Here is a 19,980-nt window from a genome sequence, read left to right as displayed (position 1 = left end):
GATTGGCCGAAAGGGACTTTAGCCGACAAACCGAAAACTAAGAACTTAACCAGAAAAACCGGCCGCGCCCCAAACTGCAAGGACTGCAACCAACTGTTGATATTTTGACCAATCCAATATTTTCAGACCAATCACTGTTAAGTGTACGCTAAATTTTCCATTTTCCCCCTTGATGCTATACACCCCCTGTCAGCCAGTTTTCTTAGCACTGGTTGACAAGATACTATAGACTCTATACTTGGCTTGGATGAAGTTGCTGGGAAAAGTTTAAGGAAGTCAACCCGGGTAATTAGATTTTACATTTCAGTCACTGAGTTCATTCAAGACACAGTGCATCCGGGCGACAGAGGAGCCTTACAAATCTCAATCCCTACCACTGGAGTGTACAGTGAACTAAAACTGGAACTGTACGATGCCTCAACCGGGAATCTGGTGCGAGGGAAAGACGTCTGTCAGCCGATTACGTCGACCCTTTTCACGGGAGGTATTCACGTTACCCAAATGTTTTCATATTTCGAGGGGGTGGAGTCCCGGGTCGAGGAAAGATCGGAAAAAAATGTAAGATAAACGGTGAACAGTCGTTTTTTCTCAACGCAAATTTTGTACATATTTTTGCGGTGAAATGCGTTGAAATTATGGAACTTCACCACTAGAGTAAGCGGTGAACTTACAAAAATTTACCACATTTCATCGCTAAAAAATGTAATTTCACCTCTCACGACAGGTTTCCGTCCTTACATGGGTTCGAATATCACACCTCTAGCATATCCGCCACTTCTTCTTCCACTACGCCACCGCTCACTAAATTATTTTATACTTGTTTTGAAATTAAACCAAATTCACTGTACTTTCTGTAAAACATGCACAATGAATTTTTGTAAGATTTGCGATTGTTTGGCGGTGAAATTACATATTTTAGCGGTGAAATGTGGCGATCTTTTGTAAGCTCACCGCTTACTCTAGTGGTGAAATTACATAATATCTTTGCTTAGAAAAAATGTTCCGAAAAATCGCAAGAAATTGGGGGTAATTATAGGGGAGATGAAAATTAAAAATTCCTCCCTTACTTACCATTACTCTCCCTTATCCTTCATTGTTTTAACCACTAAAATCACCACCTAATCTTATTACATCTGATTGACACTTTTCTTCTAAGCGGTGATTTAATTCAATTTCACCACTAAGTTAAGCGTTGAATTTATGTAATTTCACCGCATTCACTCCTTATCTCAAACAAAAGATCAGTCTGAAATGTGGGGAATAATAAGAAAAAGGCTACTGTAGGCCTAACACTGTTCCACTGCGATTACGCAGGAACCAAAATTAATTTATTAATTAATAATTTGGACACTTTGTTAAGCGGCGAAATTATGTAATTTTACCGCTACCAGGAGATAATTTTTTCACAGCTTTCAACTACTGATTTATGTAATTTCACCACAATCATCGCTTTTCTTACCAATTTTCTGCTTTCACCGTTTATTTTGCATAATTTTTGCGTTGAATGACAGTAACCCTCAACCCGAAGCGTGTGTGTGTGCGTGTGTGTGTGTGTAGATGTCTGTTTGTGTGTGTGAGTAGAGTATGTGTGTGTTGTGTGTATCTGTGAGTCTGTATGTGTGTCTGTGTGTGTGCGTGTAAGTGTAAGTGTGTTTGTGTGTGTGGTGTAAGTGTTTGTTTGTGTGTGTGTATTGTGTATCTCTCTCTGTGTGTTTGTGCTTGGGGTGGGGGATGATGATCTTGGAGGTGGTTTGCGGGGGAGGGAGAACGTTTACTATACAGCCCCTCTCCACCAAGAAAATCGAGGCCGCATTGCTTTGATAGTAAAAAAAAGCTGCATTTTGTTGCATGATCACGGTTCCAATAAATCAAGTTCTGTTTCGGTGGCTCAATATATATGCATACAGTAGTATAGGCAAAACAATAAACAAAGGATACAATCAGAACTTCTTCTTTTGATAAAATTTTGAAAACCAACCAGTTTCAAGGCCATATCTGCGTATTTTTTATAGAATAATTCTAAATAGGCCTACAATTATGAAGCAAGGGAACTGAATGCGCTGAAGTTATAGAAAAAAGCAGCTCAGAACCTTTTACATTTTTTCGCCAAAATGAGGAGAAACCGTTTAAAAATCTACAGAAACTCCGAGCGTCTCTTACTGAATTTTAGCGCTGTTCAACAGAATTCTTACAATACGCTTTATAAATATAAAATAAAATTAAATGGTAAGAGTTTGAGGCATCACTAGAGATTGTAGCCGGCAGCATATAGCTGGAAGTAAAGACCTCCTTGACAAATAGAAGAGAAATTTTAGAACTTTTATATTAAAAAAAACGTATTTATTCAGAAATTATTAATGAGGTCATCGCTCTACTTTTGAAAGTGATACAAATCTGAAGCTCAAAAAGAAACAAAAAAAGATGAGGTACTCTTAAAGTAGTGCGTGATATAGAACTTAACTTCAGATAGTTGCTCTCTTTCAGTTTTAGATTTTTAGTTTCTTCTGTGCCGTACAAAAGGTTTCGAAACAAAACAAAAATTTTAAAAGACAACCCATATGAGAAAACAAAATTAGTTTCAAAAGTACCTGATGTTGTCAAAACGTCAAAAGAAAACCAGAATTGATGAATTAAATAGTACTTAACTTTTTCCTTGGTTATTTGCTAAAAAAACTGCTCCTTACTTTTGCTCATCTAAAAATTGATAGTTACTGGTTGATGCAATTGCTACTTATCATACAGGTAACAGCGGTATGAAGAGCAATGTAATCGTTAAAAAGGGTCTTTTATGCCTATAGACGTATAATTGAGGAGGCAATCAAAACTTGTTCATTTTTACCTCACGAAGAAGTAATTCTGACCTGTCATTATTCAAATTAGGTCACAAGAATACAAAAAAACGACAAAAACCAGCAAACATTTCTTTTAAAATATTTCAAAAATCTAACACTCAAATGATGTCGCAACGGTTTAATCTTTTCCTTTAGAGCATTAGAAAAATTGAATTGCGCAACCCCATCAGCGCCGATGGGACCTCCCAAGGAGTGTAAAAGTGTGCAAGGAAACAAAGAACAACCTCAAAAACTTGCAGATTTCGATTTTGCTTTATTTTAAAAAATGAAAATGCTTAATATCAAAGCCAGGAAACCATAAGTTGAAAACAAAACTGTTTAAAAAGTTAGATTTTGGACAACTAGAAAGATGATGGCACCTGTCTCTACAGACACTAAGCAAACTATTGACAGAAGGAATATAAAAAGCGGCAAAGCTAAAAACAATCCTAGATTACTTTAAATACTCAGAAAAATGTAAGCATTCATAAAAACTAACTCAAGTCAACATGCAACTTACTATTAATTCAATTCCGCTTTTTATTTGTGAGACTAAGTCAAAGGACTACAAAAAAGAACAAAACAGAGACAAAATTCAAAATTTTACCAACAGATTTAGAAAATCGCACTACTTAAGCCATTAAAACTTTGAGATTTTCAATCCAATGACAATTATATTAAATTGGGTGAATTTCCATTATTTACGTGAGACTGATTTCACCTTGGGTGGTTCCTCTTTGTAAAAGATTCATGTGAAAAAGAAAAAATAAACATGAAATAATGATTAAAACAGGAAACTCATAAAAACTCTTATCAAAACATTGTCTAAACCCTGAGACCATCAGTTGAACGATCAAACCCACAGCAAAAAAGGTTTTCTTCGGCAAACATTTGATGATACCTATCAATGAGAGGACTAAGCTGTAGGATGACAAAGAGAAAAGAGGGAAGTTGAAATGAAACTATTTTCTGAAAATATTTTTTATCGCAAAGTCATTAAAACCATTAGGTTTAAAACTATAAAAACATTTAAACCATTTAAAACTATAAAATGAAATTTTTAAAAGGTTTCATGTAAAAAGAGAACAAATATCAGTTGAAAACTCTGATAAATTAAGCACGACAACTGTGTCGCAGACCCATATATACTAGAGGGTATGGGTTGCGAAGGTTCAAACTTCTGACTCGATGGTCGTACTCCTAGTATATGCTATCTTTCTAAGCCTGATAAGTCTCATAAAAGTATTTATTGATCTAAGTAAGTAAATTTGGCTAATTGATCTAGTTATAAGTTTTATATAATCTTTATAGAAATTGAACATAGATAAATTTACAACTAAAGTAATGAGGTTATAAAAGTTAAAAGTTAAAGTTATAAAAGTTAGAAAGTTATGAAAGTTAGAAAGAGGAGAAGGTCGGGAAAGTTAGTAAAACTTTACTAACTCGAACTGTTATCAGTAACTTATTATTCCCTTTTGAATAAAGTCCTGACTTGAAAATTATCTCTAACTATTCGTTATTCGATATAGTTGAGAAGATTGGTTTAGTAATTTCACTTTGGAAATACTTTCGTTTTGAGATTACTTTCTCGATTTGGAGATATTAAATTCTCAGTTTCTCTGAGTTATTAATTCTTAATTTCTCAAGTTGTGATTCTTTCTTTGCTATATATAGTTCGCAGAACGGGATAATTCCCGTCCTGCTGGCTGGACGGTAAAATGTCCGTTTGGCCGGACGGACGGACATTTTACGCAATTTGAATGGTTCAGCTAAATTGCATCATTCTATTTTTAGAATGATGTAATTTGAATACTTAGCTTAGCTAAGCTAAGTATTCAACATAAACATTACTTTAGTACATCCCGACCCGGTCCTTAGTGGGGGTAAAATAAAACAATCTGCATAAAGATTTTACAAAATATGTGTGATGAAACAACTGCATAATACTTTACAAAAGAAAAAAAATAATAAAGGTTAAATATACGCACTGTTTAAGATATAAAAGAATGTTTTTGCGACTCTCCTCCGGGCTTACAGATTTGAAAAATTTTCTTGTTCACGGAAGTCGCCGTTTCGGTAGTCGCGTAATTCCCGCAGCAGGCTGTCATTGCGCTGCTGGAGTTGGAAGTTCTTGTACCTCTCCTTTAGAAAACTCTGCTCGAGGTTACGGATGTAACTGTCCTCAGAGCTTTCTAAATTAGCAGTTAAAAGATAGAAAGGGACTGACAAAATTTGCTTGTCAATCCCCAAGTTCTTTGCTCGATATGTTTTGGTTTTGGGGTTGTATGACATGAGTTTGTACAAATTGGCGTGGTTCTGTAGTTTATAGTTCAAACTCATGTCGTATTTCGGGTGCCCCTTGAAGCTTGGGTTGCACACGAGCTGCTCCGTTTTCATCTTCCGGTGGATTTTATCTTGTATTGTGAGGGTTTTCGGCGAGACCGCTGCCACTGGTGGTTGAAGTTGTGATGGTCCTGGTTGTTCTGATGGTTGTTGGCCATGAGGTTGCGGGTCCACTGCTGGCAGGAGATATTGCTCTAAAGGGGGCTGGTCATCGAGTAGAGGGAGTTCCAAGGGGGGTTGGTCATCGAGTAAGTCTTCGAACGCAGGTAGCAGAAAGTCATTGTCGTCCAGGGTGATGTTCTAAAAAATTTTTATACAAAAGGGTTATTTATAGTTGTAATTAATTAGATTTAATTACACTGGAGAGGTTGGGAAATCATCATTGCTAGAGTGATTTTCCCTCTCTTGTCTAATTGATTGTAGCTCACTTTGTATTGGAGGGTATATGTTTATAGTCGGCTCTTTATAAGTTGGTGCTTGTACTAAGTGTTCTGAGTCGTCTCTTTCTTCAGTAGGACGAAATACTGAAGTTACTATAGACTGAAAAAGTATATTAAAAGTAGCTGATAGTATTACTTTCCCAAAACTCACTGAGGCTCCAGTAATTTTGTGTATTTGTAGTGCTCGAATGATGCAAACTACAATGTCGATTATAAATTTCACAAAAAGAAATACAGCGAAAGTAATTCCGCACTGTTCTTAATAATAGTGTACTCGGCCGAAGGCTTTTATATACCGGTTGTGTAGAAATTGTGACGATATTAGAGAATCTAAATATATTGTTTTTGTAGTGTAGTAGTTGCTATAACCACCAGGCTGGCTTTTATTATGTTTAATATCAACTAATTCACGAGAAAATTCTTGCGCTGCGTCTTTCATTTCGGAATTTAAAGTCACGTCGTTCCAAAATGCTATCATGTCTTCTTTGACATGAAAAGAAACGTCCTGTCCATTTTTTAATTTTATAGAAACCATTTTGTGTTTCTGGTTGCTGGGTGCGAATAATGCTGGCCCAGTGACTTGTGTTATACTTGGAGTTAGTTCGATCCAAGAATTATCATTTTCAATATCTAATTGAAAGAGATTCTTTTGTTTGTTGTTACATGGTTGTTGTTTAGCAGTAGTGAAAGTTTGTCTGCTAACTGGATCGATAAAGCGAACTTTATTTTTATATAACACCGGTATTCGATCGTAACAAGTATCCATTACTTGTAAAGGCGAATAAAATTTTGGACAGTGATAGAGCCAGGCTATATTGCCGTTTGTCTCTAAAAACATAGATCTGTTATTAGTTAACAGAAAACCAGCCAGCTTAGGGCTGAGACGCGAATATGCAAGTTGTGTATTTTTAAGTGAACGTTCTAGTTCACAAATTTGTTGTATAGTATTTATTTCAGAGAGTTGTAGCCTTCGGAAATTAGTGTACTGATAGTAGTCGAATTTAGTATTCAAATGTGCCTCGTAATCTATCTCTGTTCGGGAGATATTAAGCGAACTTAGTGAATTGTTCGGAAGTCTAGTAATTCTATTTATATTAGGTAGAGGTTCGAGTGCCTCTCCTGTATTCATATTAAATCCGCCTGTAAATTCAACATATATTGTGTCGTATGGTGACGGATAAACTATATTATTGCTATTGCATAGCGATTGAGGCTTATTGTACACTTGAAATAGAAAGCTTTGTTCTTTCTCTGATTCTTTAGAGATATAGTAATTATCTCCTATTTTTATCATTTTGCCTTCAAATTGTTCTCTTAAAGCGAACAAGCAATTATCTTGTTTCTCCCAGCTATAAGCATGGGGGTCGGTTGACGTGCTTTGACAACCGCCTTCTGATAATGTGCAAGGCAGGGGAATATTTTGCCAGTTATTTACTGATCCTCCCCGCAGGTTAACATTTAAAGTTGTATCCTGCATATAAGTTTCAAATGTATCGTGAATTATCCAGCCAGAATCGTCACATTCGTTTGGATTTTCTCCAATATTTGGACCGGAATTTTTTATATAAGTTGTTCTTACATTTTATTTAATCGGAATTTCTTTTCCGTTAATACTTAACTTATTAGTTAATCTAGCCTGCCTACACTGTTCTGGAGTTAAATCTACGTCTGTGGTAATTGTGCTACGTTTTGCATCAATTCCACTAGCGTCGAAAAGGCCGCAATACCACCTAATGCTTTGGTGGCTTGCTCTACACATAGTAGCTTCTAATTTTCCTCTAAAGAAACGGTTGAAAATTTGTCCTTTGACTTTTGAAATTTCAACATTTTGTGGTTCAATTTTACAAGGAGCGACTTTGTTTAGTGAGTACATTTTATTAGAGTCCATAAGTGAACAATCGTAGTGAGCGACTTTTAGTGATGTTGCAGTTTTTGCGTATAAGTGATGGTGAGCAGTTTTTAAATCTGTGAAAATTTCAGAGTCTGGGTTTTCACAATTTGTGAAATTAGATAAAATTAAAGTTGTAGTCACAACTAATTTTGTGATATTTTCTATTTGTTTGTTTTTACAAAACAGAAATAGACGAAAGAGAAAAAGAATAAGTAAAAGATTTACCTCAGCGAAATTCCTTCTGGGGTTTTCGGTTTCAATAACCTCTCCCTCCTCGGGGAACAGAGATTCGATTGCAGTATTCATTTTTAAAAATGAATATTTGAGTGGTTTGTGGACAAAGTTGAAGGGTGTAGACTGTGCGCGAGAGATTCAAAAGAATGAATCGATTTAGTTGGGGTGAGAATTTATAGATTTCTTAATGGCAATTTGGCCGTCCGTGCGGATGGCAAATTACTGAGCCCTGATTGGCTAACGGTTCTTTTCAAATGACAATTTGGCCGTCCGTGCGGATGGCAAAATACTGAGCCCTGATTGGCGAACTGCTCCAACTGCATTTTATCAGTTTGTATATTTGCATAATTTATTGAGAGCGGATTTCTATCCGCGCAACTGGCAGAATACTCAATTCTGATTGGTTGATTGAGGGCTGTCCGTGAAGACGGAGTGAATACAAAGTTTAACTGGTTGGGGTATATTTCTATTCCTGTATAAATAGAGAAATTTTCTGAGTGTAATACTAGTCTAACTCTAATAATAATGAACAGAACAATTTTAAAATTGTTTAAAGAGGCGAATTATTCTGCCTTTGAGCAATTGGATTTGGAGTTGGATGCCAGAGAGATGAAGTTTTTCCTCTCTGAGCATTATATAACAACTCAAATTGTCCTTTCTGAAGAGGAATTTTATTCTCTGCGGATTGCGCAGGAATATTGCATAAATAATAAAGACAGAAATTTACTAAAATATACGAAAATATGTCCTGCTACAGTGCAGTACCTCAAATGTTGGTTGGGGAAAGAGGTAAATTTTCTGAGTTACACTTATTTTTGGGAATATAATGGGGTAGAGAGAAAAAAAAATTTTGAATTTTAGTTCGAGCGTAAGCTAACATCACCAAACCCTGAATGCCACGAACAATTGTTGAACTATGTGTTCGATCTGTGGCGAGTGTGGTGGACCCCTGAGACAGCAAGAGCTGCCCAGCAACTATATGGGTTGGCTGTTGTTCTGGGGTGCGGGCTGCTCTTCCGAGACTGTACTATTACCCGCGAATACATTAAACTCATTAAAGTCGCTAAGGCTCGTTTATTTTAATTTTTGTTAATTTGGGTTTAGATATTTTTATAGTATGTATATTTTATTTTTGTAATTTCGTATGTTTTATAACAGATTTGTATAAAAGAATTATTTCTTTTGGACTTTTGGAATTAAATCTGATGGGATTGTATTCCCTTAGCGTTTAGGTTCAGTCCGTGTTCGCTGAGGTCTGACATCAGAATAAATTGGATTAGGATTAGTTTTTATTTTTACTGGGTGGGGGGTTGAACTAATGATAGGGCTAAATGTATGGGAATTGGACGTAGTACTTTGTGAACTACTTTGGGGGCTAAACAAATTTCTGATATGTAGTGTGCTATCATTTCTATTTGTTTTGTATGGGCTGTTAGGCGCACTCCGGCACGTGTTAACAGTAGTTGAGTACTCAACTGGTTGCGGTGATGTTATTTGCTCAGCCTGATTATTTGCGTTGTTAATAATAGGCCACGGCATATATTCCGGGTTATCAATTGTTTGGTGATTGAATCTATTTATTGAGTACTGGTTGAACCTATCATAGTAGGTCTGTGAATCATCATAGTTAGTACTATAGTCCTGTACTAACTTGTCTATTTCCTGTTCTTTAGGAAAGTATTCTACTAAGTGATTTCTATGCACTACTTTCTTTTGTTCAGTTGTGTCGTGAACAATTTCATACGTAGTGTTAGTAATTTGTTTAGTAACAGTATATGGTCCAGAGCGTAACTCTAGTAGTTTTTTGGATTTCAATAATCCTTTAGCGTGATTCTCTAGTAGAACTTTACGACCGATTTTGATTGGTCTACCCAATTTAAATCTATTCCTATACTCGTGTGCTTTGTTTGTAATTTGCCGACAGCGAGTATACGTTTTACTATATATATTTTTAAATTCATTTTCGCGTTGTAGTATAGTACTAGACAATCTATTCTGTAATAGTTTGTCTACTTTCTCGTTTTTACAAGAATTTTCACAGTGAGTATGTAAGGGAAGGTCTTTACAATACTCTGAAATACAATTCCGTCTATTATCCCGTAGTAAGCCTAGCTTAAGGGAAATTGGAATTTGCGGTTTAATGCCGAATACTATCTCGTACGGAGTATATCCTGTACTGTAATTTATTGCAGTATTATGCGCAAAGGCAAACTTATTAGTAAGGCTGGCCCAATTCGATCCGGTGTCGTTAATAAAACTGCGCAAATAATTTGCTAAGTTTTTATTTTGTACTTCAACCTTGCCATTTGTCCAAGGTGAGTATGAGGTCCGTGGCTTTAAAGTAATTCCGAATTCATGCGTCCAGTGCACAAAACATTACTCAAAAATGCATTACCGTTGTCATGTACTATTTGTTGGGGAATTCCGAATCGGGTAATATATTTTTCAATTAGCTTAACGGTTTCTGGTGCATCAGCGGTTTTTGATGGATACACTTGTATAAAGCGAGAGAAACTGTCTACTATAACTAGACAAAATTTCTTCTGATTACTACAAGGCCTAAATGGACCTTTGTGGTCTATGTGTATAGTATGAAACGGGGTTGTTTCTAACTCTCCCCACTGTTCTAAGGGGGCTTCGTTTAGATCATGTCTTTGTGGTTTATTTTTTTGACAATCTAAGCAGTCATGTACTAGCATTGTAACCCATTTGTACATTCCGGGCCAATAAAAGAATCTACTAATGTTGTTAAATGTGCATGTGTCTCCGCGATGTCCACTTAGTGGATTATTATGTGCTAACTCAAAGCATTTCATGAATAACGATAAAGGAACACATATTTTTGTATCGTATAAACCGTTCTCGTCTGGTTTATTGTAACATAGTAAGTCATATTGTTCCTCGAGTAGTAGGAGGTTAAATATATTTTTATATGCACGTAGTCCTTTACAATGCTTAATTGTACTTGTGCTCGGCGGTTCTTTGCCTGCCTTTAGCCATTGGCGAACGGTTTGTAAAACCGGATCATTTATTTGTTCACGCAGAATTGTATCTGTGTCTAGTTGAGCTTGTTTAGTGAACTCTGTTAATTTTAGTAGTAAATCTTTACAAGATACTTTTACTACTTCTGTATGTAGAGTCGTCGGTTCTACAATGTCACACTTGTGCGTGCGTTGTTTGTATTCCTCTTTCGCTTGTTCTAGTTCTTGTATCAGGGATATATCTACATTTCCTTTTTGTAATTCTAACCAGTCTTCGTCGTCAAGACCGTCGTCAACTGCATGTACCTCTTCGGGTATTTCTTCATATGTATGATCGTTAAGGCTCTCTGTAGATACATTCTCCGAAGACATTTTTCGGATTTGATTTATTTGTCGTCCATATCTGAACGAGTCGGCAATATTGTATATTGCACTACATGTCTGCTCTATATCATCGCTTGCGTCGTTAATACTAAAATCTTCGTCGGTTATATTTAGTATTTTCTTTTTCTGACCGGGTATATGTGCAATTACCGGATAGCTAGTATTTGGGGGTGCTTTCTTTTCGTCACAGTGTAGTATTGAATAGTTTATTGGTTTATAATCCGATGTGTAGAAGCGAATGTCCTTTGGGACTGTTTTGTGTTCAATTTGGAACTTTTTCGCTTCTTCTTGCGGGACTTGTCTACTAAGTAAGTCGGGGAAAGCAAGGTTTTTACCTTCAGTGTATATTATCTTTAGATTCTGAAATTTAGTAAGCACGACTTGATACTTAAAGAATCTATGTGATAATTGTCCGCGGCGAGACCAGAGGAATAGTATAGGTCTGTGATCGCAGAATAGATATATTGGATAGGGGGAGCCTATAATGTAGAACTCGTACGTTTGTAATGCTGATATTATTCCGCACAGTTCTCTATGCTGTGGGGACATTTTCTGTTCTGCTTTATCGAATACACGGGAGTTTGCAGAAACAATTCTTTTCCCTTCGGGGAACTGCTGAATTAGTATACTACCAGTTCCTAAGTTGGAAGAGTCAGCATGTATATGAAAGGGGTATTTTGGGTTGGGGATAGCGACGGAAATATCGTGTGCAAATTTTGCTTTCAACTTATCGAATACCTGCTGGTGGCTATCCAGCCATTCGAAATTCGTTTCATTCTTAACTAAATCATATAGCGGTTTTGCGTCTATATGATAGTTTATAACATAATTTGCATAAAATCCCATCGCCCCTAATACGCTGAGGACATCGGTTTTCGATTCTGGCGTTTTTAAGTTTTGTATATCTGCAATGCGCGAAGTGATGGGGCTAAGTGTCCCTTTCGATATTACATGCCCGAGGAATTTCACTTTTCGTAAGAAGAATTTTGTTTTATCCGGCGCAGCTTTTAAGTTAGCTTTACGCAGTAGTGCATGATATTCACGTATTACTGTGAACATTTCCTGTTTATCTTGTGCTTGTAGCAGTGTATCGTCAATATAAGTGATGGCTTGCTTTTTCTTTATTAGCGGTCCAAATGCATAACGCATAAGTTTACTAAAGAAGTTCGGAAGGGGCTTTAAGCCGTAAAATCCGACTTGATAGGTATATTGACGTCCACCTACAATAAAACTAGTTAATTTCTGAGTTTCTTCTGTAAGGGGAACTTGATGATAAGCGCACGACAAATCACTACTTGTAAAATATGCTCCATTTACTCGTGTCATCAGAACTTGTAGTGGCTCGAGCGGCCAACTTGAGTTACTTGTATCTGTAATTGAGTTGAGATAGCGAGCGTCAATTACAAGTTTTACATAGTCATTCTTAGGCAGTATAATAATTGGATTTACAAACCAGCTATTTAAATCGTCGTGCTCATTTAGCTCGCGTATTATTCCGGCTTGTATTAATTCGTCCATTAATGCCTCTAATTTGTCACGCAAATGTAGGGGAACTTTACTGGGACGTTGCTTTTTAAATTCGCAGTCCTTTTTTAGGGGTATGTGAAATTTCTGTTTCGTGCGGCCGATGTCATATTTGTGATGGGAGTATACATCCTCATCATCTAGAAGAATTTCTAGAAGTGCTCTGAATTCATCGTCTGTTAAATCACTCTGTGTGAAGTCAAACTTTTTAAGATACTCGATATAGTGTGCATAGTTTTTACTTGCATCTTTTGGTCGTGTATCGAGTCCTTCTTGTACAACTTCATGAATAATGAAGTGGTTTTGTTCAGTTGTTCTGAACTTGGGGAATTGTTCAGTATTATTGGGCTTGCATAAGGTTTTTGCATCACTTGAGAAATCAGTTGCTATTTCAGCATCATTTTTGCATTTGTTTACAATTTCATCGCCTACAATTCCAAATATCTCTTCGATGCTTTCATCTGTGTATTGTGTAGAGGACGGCATTTGATTAATTTCGGCTTTACTCACATAAACATATATTTTAATTCCCGAAGAATTAAATACATTGTATAGCAAGGCAGATATCTCAGACCAGTTCATTTTGTCTAATCCACATGCGATTTTTGGCATAGCTATGCATCTAATGTTCTGCATTAGAAGTATATTGCGAAGTTCGAATAGTGCGGTTGTAATACTTTCAATAGTCGGTTTACTATTGTATTTTTCTTTAGTTATTAGACTAAAGATTTGGTGTCCGAGACTAGGAGCAATGTATTGTAATACATTTTGGTTTATTGTATTTCCGTCACGATCGTTCACTTCTACTTGCCACTTACAATGTTCTCTCAAGTCGGGGAACTTTTTACACAACATAAGTGCAAAGCCTTTGCTCATAGCGCAGTCCTTAGAAATTGTGTGTACAATAGCCATACTACTATTGAATATTGACTGTTCTTCGTGGTTAATATAATTTATGCAACTATCGGACTCGTTTGACTCAGCCTCTTGTACTGAGTTAACAACTGTACTAAGCATGAAACAATTATCCAATTCTTCATACTTGTTGAGTATTGAGTATGCGAACTCACTACAATCACGCATGTTGAATTTGCGCGTATCATGACTTAATACTAGATCACATACAGCGTACCCAATAATACCTTTATTAAGTGTAATGGGGTGATTTTTGTGATTTTCTATTAGTATAGGTAGTGTTTTCTCCTTTTGTGTACAGACTGTGTTAATAAACACTAGTTCTGTCTTTACTGTATTTTTGTGCGGCAGAAATGAAGTGCCTTTGGGGTAACATAAATCAGTGTTTTGGTGTTTGTACAGATAGGTTGATCTTGCCTGTATATAAAGTGGCTGAGACAAGATTATTGCTTCTATCTCTGATACTTGTGGATACTGTTTTTCGTTATTCAGTGTTCCATAACTGATTACTCCTGTGTGTTCTTTTAACTCTACAGCAGGAATATCGAAATACAGAGCTTTAAAGAAAATATGGCAGAAATCAACACCAATCAGGTTAGACGTTCCTTCTTGTGTAACCCATACTTTATAGTTTGCTTCATACTTTCCGTCAGTGTCAAAGTATGATGTTACTGTAGTATGGCCTAACATACGAATTTGTGATCCATTATAGGATTTTGTGATATTGATAGCTGAGAAGATTCTCATGCTAGGGTTCAACTTTTGCATTTCTAGAAATGTGGGGTAATTTATTATCGTACATGTCGAGCCTGGGTCAATCAGATACTCAATCTCAAGTCCACTATTTTTATTTATGTCTCCGGTGGTGAAATAATACATGTTTAGGTAAATCCTGGATTTTGGATTACTATTTGTATTAACTTTCGGAGACTTTAGAAGTTTAAAGGGAAGAAATCTGTGATAGCATCGGTGTAATTATTCTGATCGTAATATTCTGTTTGTTGGTTTTGATCCTCTACCCAGTGAACAGAGTGGGACGAGCGGGGTTGTTGATCATAATATCTACTACTTGATGCTTGGAATTGATTATTATGCGCTTGGGGGGGATAAGAACGTTGAAAATTTTGATTCTCACGTTCATAATATTGCCTAGCTTCAGTTTCATGGGGACTAAATTGGTTGTTTTGGGGAAATTTTTGTTCGTAGGATTTGTTGTTATTATTATTATAGTGTTTATTTCCGTATCTGCGGTTGTCATATCCACTGTTAGTATTATTTGGGCGATTCTGGTTATTAAAATACGGTTTACTGTTAGTCTGCTTTTTGTAGTCAGTACTGAAGGATGTCTTTTTCTCCTTTTCCTCAGTGAGTTCTCTCTTCATCTTTTTAAATCCTTCATCAATTCTGTGCTTAGAGCAGTTAGAAATGGAATGTCCATGATTACGGCAATAGTTACAAAAGCGTGTATTATTTGGTCGTCCTTTTACATTAGGGTCTTTAAAGGAACCTGAGTTAATAGCGCTGACTTCGTTATTTCTTATTAGGCTAGTAAGCTCTTTAATTTGTGCTTCAAGGCTACTAATTTTATCATTTGTTTGTTTTACTGTTCCGTCAGTGCTAACAGTAAATGTTAAGTCCTTTGTTATTAAGTGATTTTGTATTTCGTCCCATGTTTTATCCGGATTTTCTATTCTGTATTCATGAGCTTTGCGCTTTAAAGATGGGGGTTGCAGGCCTCTAATAGCAAAGTCAATATACTTTTGCTCTCTTTGTCGCTGCTGTATTGTTCGTTCAGTAGCGATTTGGCCAGGATCAGTTAATCTTGCGGGTATTTTTTCAGGCCATCCTCTATCAACAGCATGCTTAATTCGGTGGAAATAATTTTTAATTAATTCCCCTTCCTGTCTGGTTGCTCCCTCAACTTCAAGTCGATATTTGAATTGGTCACGACTATCTGTGAACCGGTTTATAAAATCTCCTTTTATTTGATCCAGAGTTCTTGTGGGGTCAATAGTATTGAACCACTCTAATGCGGTTTCTGTCAGTAAGGATCCAAATAGCGCTTTGCGTCTATTTTGGTGATTTGCTAAAGCGGCAGCATCTGTAGGTAACGTTGTGCCCAAAGAGAAGTTTATTTTTTGTTCTACAGAACTCCAAAATTCATTTGCGTTTTGTCTGGGGTCATTTCCCGAGAATGTAACAAGTGACATATTCGGATGGGAGAGAGGTGTATCAGTAAGTGTTCTTACTAATGCAGCGGTACCGGTTGTTCCAGTACCAGTGCCACCAGTACCGGTGCCACTTCCAGTTCCTCCGCCTGAGGCCATTAACTTGGTTAATTTTTAAAAGTACTTAGAAGATAGAATATTTATACGAGCTTCACTGGTCGCACCAGTTTATACTAGAGGGTATGGGTTGCGAAGGTTCAAACTTCTGACTCGATGGTCGTACTCCTAGTATATGCTATCTTTCTAAGCCTGATAAGTCTCATAAAAGTATTTATTGATCTAAGTAAGTAAATTTGGCTAATTGATCTAGTTATAAGTTTTATATAATCTTTATAGAAATTGAACATAGATAAATTTACAACTAAAGTAATGAGGTTATAAAAGTTAAAAGTTAAAGTTATAAAAGTTAGAAAGTTATGAAAGTTAGAAAGAGGAGAAGGTCGGGAAAGTTAGTAAAACTTTACTAACTCGAACTGTTATCAGTAACTTATTATTCCCTTTTGAATAAAGTCCTGACTTGAAAATTATCTCTAACTATTCGTTATTCGATATAGTTGAGAAGATTGGTTTAGTAATTTCACTTTGGAAATACTTTCGTTTTGAGATTACTTTCTCGATTTGGAGATATTAAATTCTCAGTTTCTCTGAGTTATTAATTCTTAATTTCTCAAGTTGTGATTCTTTCTTTGCTATATATAGTTCGCAGAACGGGATAATTCCCGTCCTGCTGGCTGGACGGTAAAATGTCCGTTTGGCCGGACGGACGGACATTTTACGCAATTTGAATGGTTCAGCTAAATTGCATCATTCTATTTTTAGAATGATGTAATTTGAATACTTAGCTTAGCTAAGCTAAGTATTCAACATAAACATTACTTTAGTACACATAACCAAAAAATCAATTATAAAGCATTGCGCATTTTTTGATGTCTTTTAGCTTGTCAAAAATTGTGATAATTTTTGAAACAAAAATGAGTCTCAAAAATGCCAAATATATAAAATTTTTTTGAAATCTTGTATTAGCAATGAACAAAAGCATTTTTAAAAAACGTTAAGCAAGCTAAAACAAAATTCACATTGAAGCTTTTATACTGATACCCAGCTACACGTCGACAATTTTTTTAAAAAAAGATGAAACGATGAAAAGATCAACAGAAATCGATCCAGAAGTACTGATGTCTTCAAAATGTCAAAAGAAAACAAGAAATGATGAATTAAATATTATTAGCTTTTTCCTTGACTATTTGCCAAAAACTGCTCCTAACCTTGTTCATCTAAACATTGATAATTGCTGTTCGATGCAATTGCTATTTATCGTACATGTAACAGCTGTATAAAGAACAATAATATCGTTAAAAATGTTCCTTTTTACCTATTGACGTATAATTGAGGAGGCAATCAAAACTTGTTCATTTTTACTTCACGAAGAGGTAAATATGACCTATCATTATTCAAAATAGGTAAAAAAAATACAAAAAACGACACAAACTAGCACAAATTTCTTTTAGAATAATCAAAAAATTTAGCAAGAAAAAAGTTTCGCAACGGAATAATCTTTTCCTTTAGACCATGAAAAAAGTTCAATTGCGCAACTCATCAGCGCCGATGGGACCTCCCCAGGGGTGTAGTAAAATTTATAAAAAAAACAAAGAACAACCTCTCCAATATGTTTTATTTATAAAAATGAAAATGATTAGTCTCAAAGCCAAGAAACCATAAGTTGAGAACAAAACAGTTTAAAAATTGGATTTTTAAAACTTAAAAAGATCATGGCACCTGTTTGTACAGAGACTAAGCTAACTATTGACAGAGCAAAGATAAAAAGCGGCAAAACTAAAATAAAATTCTGGATTTCTTTTTAAACAATTGTTCTATATATTCAAAAACCTGTAAGCGTTCAAATAAAAACCAACAGAGGTTAAGATACAACTTTCTATTAATCCAAATGCGCTTGTTATTTGTGAGATTAATTCATTGGACTACAAAAAAAGCAGAAAACAACAACAGAACTCAAAATTTTAACAACAGATTTAGAAAATTGCACATTTGGAGCCCTTGAAACCTTGAGAATTTCAATCCAAAGAAAATTATGTTGAAGTGGCGGTATTTTGATGATTTACTCGAAGCTGATTTGAACATTAGTGGTTCTCTTTGTAAAAGGTTTTTTTGAAAAAGACAAAATAAACATGAAATAATGGTTAAACAGGAAACTTATAAAAACTCTTATCAAAACATTGTCTAAACCCTGAGGCCATCAGTTGAACGATCAATCCAACAATAAAAAATGTTTAGTTCGGCAAACATTTGATGATACCTATCATTAAGAGGACTAAGTTGTATGATGACAAAGAGAAAAAAAGGGAAGTTGAAATGAAATTTTTTCTGAAAATATTGTATCTCAAAATCATTCAATTCATTAGCCACAAACTAAAAATTTACTTTTTAAATGGTTCCATATAAAAATCTAAGACAGCAACTGAGATCTTTCTTAATCTAGCATAATTTGAACCACTCCATACAGAAAAACTATACAAATAAGTGATAGATTTTAAAAGTTTGAGAAATTTTCCACGAGAACGGCGTCAGAGACCCAAAACCATAGAATATTCACCAAAAAAATCAATTATAAAGCATTGCACCTTCTTTAGATTTAATTTGGCTTGTCATTAATTGTGATAATTTGTGAAACTCATGAATCTCAAAACTGCCAAATATATAAAATTCACGCTTTTTTATGAAATTTGTAGTACCAAAAAACAAAAATATTTATTAAAAAACAATTACGCAAGCTAAAACAAAGTTCTTTCTGAAGCTGCTGTTACTGATACTAAGTGACACATCAAAAAATTTTTTGAAAAAAGATGAAAGATTCAAATTTTCTTAAAAACGTATACACAAAATCATTTGGGCTCTCAGATATCAATTGAAAGGACGATATAATTTTTTGCGCCAATTAAAGAAGCCAATCGGATTTTATTTTTAGTGAGCCTAAATCATGACACTTCAAAAATTAAAGAGTTAAATCAAGACGTTAGGAATCAAATTAAACTTTTTCAAAACGCTTTTCAATGCCTTAAAAACAATAAGTCTACCAAAACATCTTCACGCCCATCAAAACATCTAGTTGTTCCATATATTTGCCAAATAGATTTTTTGGCAAATGATATGTATCATGGGGTTAAAAATAAGTGTTGAGTTTGGACAAATAACGAGTTAAATTAGCCAAAAGCGGATAATCATTTTATTCAAGAAGGCTCTTACAGAAAGCGGAAACATCATTAGTCAGTTTTAAAAATTGATCTAGATTTTCCAGGTCTTCACATCTGGCAAACTTATGAAATGTGATCTAAAAACATATTTGGCACCATTTTTTCAAAAAAATTTGCAAGTTCAAAAAAATTAGCAAACAATAATCGGATGAAACCATTCAGCAAGCCTTCTCTATTTATACCCGGGTTGAGGTTTGGCGGTGAATTTTCGTAAGAAATGCGGTGAAATGCGGTGAAAAAAAAATTCATGGCGTATTTCTTACTTCTTTTTGCGGTGAAAGCGGTGAATCGCTGTGAATTATTTATTTTCACCGCGTTCTCAGAATTCGTACAAAAAAAGAATAGTCCCTACACGGGTTCGAACCTCTGACCTCCTGCATGCCATCTTCTTATTCCACTGCGCCAAACATCACGTACTGCATTGATCTTTCTTGTGAAATTAAATCAGATTGAGTAGAGGTTGGAAAGAAAATGCGGTTAATTTTTGTAAGAAATGCGGTGAAATGCTCTGAATTATTTTTGTTTACCGCATTCACCGCTTTCACCGCATTTCTTACATTAATGTGCCACAAAAGTTGATGCGGTGAATTTTCATCAGAAATGCGGTTAGTTTTGCGGTCAATTTTTGTAAGAAAAGCGGTGAAATGCGGCCAAATATTTCTTTTCACCGCATTCACCGCAATCACCGCATTTCTTACAAAAATTTAACGTATTCACCGCATTTTGTACAAAAATTTGCCCAAAAACCTCTACCCGGGTATAGCTTAAACCAATAACATTGTTTCTGACCATTTTTGTTTCTAAATAAACGGAAATTTTGGCTATAATTACAGCAAAAAAGTGAATAAAACAAAGCAAATAGGTCTACTATTCACAAAAATTAAAACTTTTACAAAATCTTTTGAATTATGTTTTCTTTGCTGAACGAGTTTTTGAGTTT

The 19,980-nt window shown here is 35.4% G+C and overlaps 1 protein-coding gene across 1 annotated transcript in view; it reads left to right on the top strand.

Moving 5' to 3' along the window:
* The window catches only part of LOC142344353 (uncharacterized), a 35,871-nt gene that overhangs the window by 11,218 nt on the left and 4,673 nt on the right, over positions 1-19,980 (top strand). The window contains exon 3 of the mRNA XM_075395941.1: positions 308-484. Within this exon, the coding sequence (XP_075252056.1) occupies positions 308-484 (177 nt within the window). The remainder of the gene's footprint in view (positions 1-307; positions 485-19,980) is intronic.

The sequence above is a fragment of the Convolutriloba macropyga genome, chromosome 8 (genome assembly GCF_964194025.1).
Source record: "Convolutriloba macropyga chromosome 8, txConMacr16.3, whole genome shotgun sequence".
Classification (NCBI taxonomy): Eukaryota; Metazoa; Xenacoelomorpha; order Acoela; family Convolutidae; genus Convolutriloba; species Convolutriloba macropyga.
Note: the sequence above shows the minus strand (reverse complement) of the source record. Positions and strands in the feature narration are given on the sequence as shown.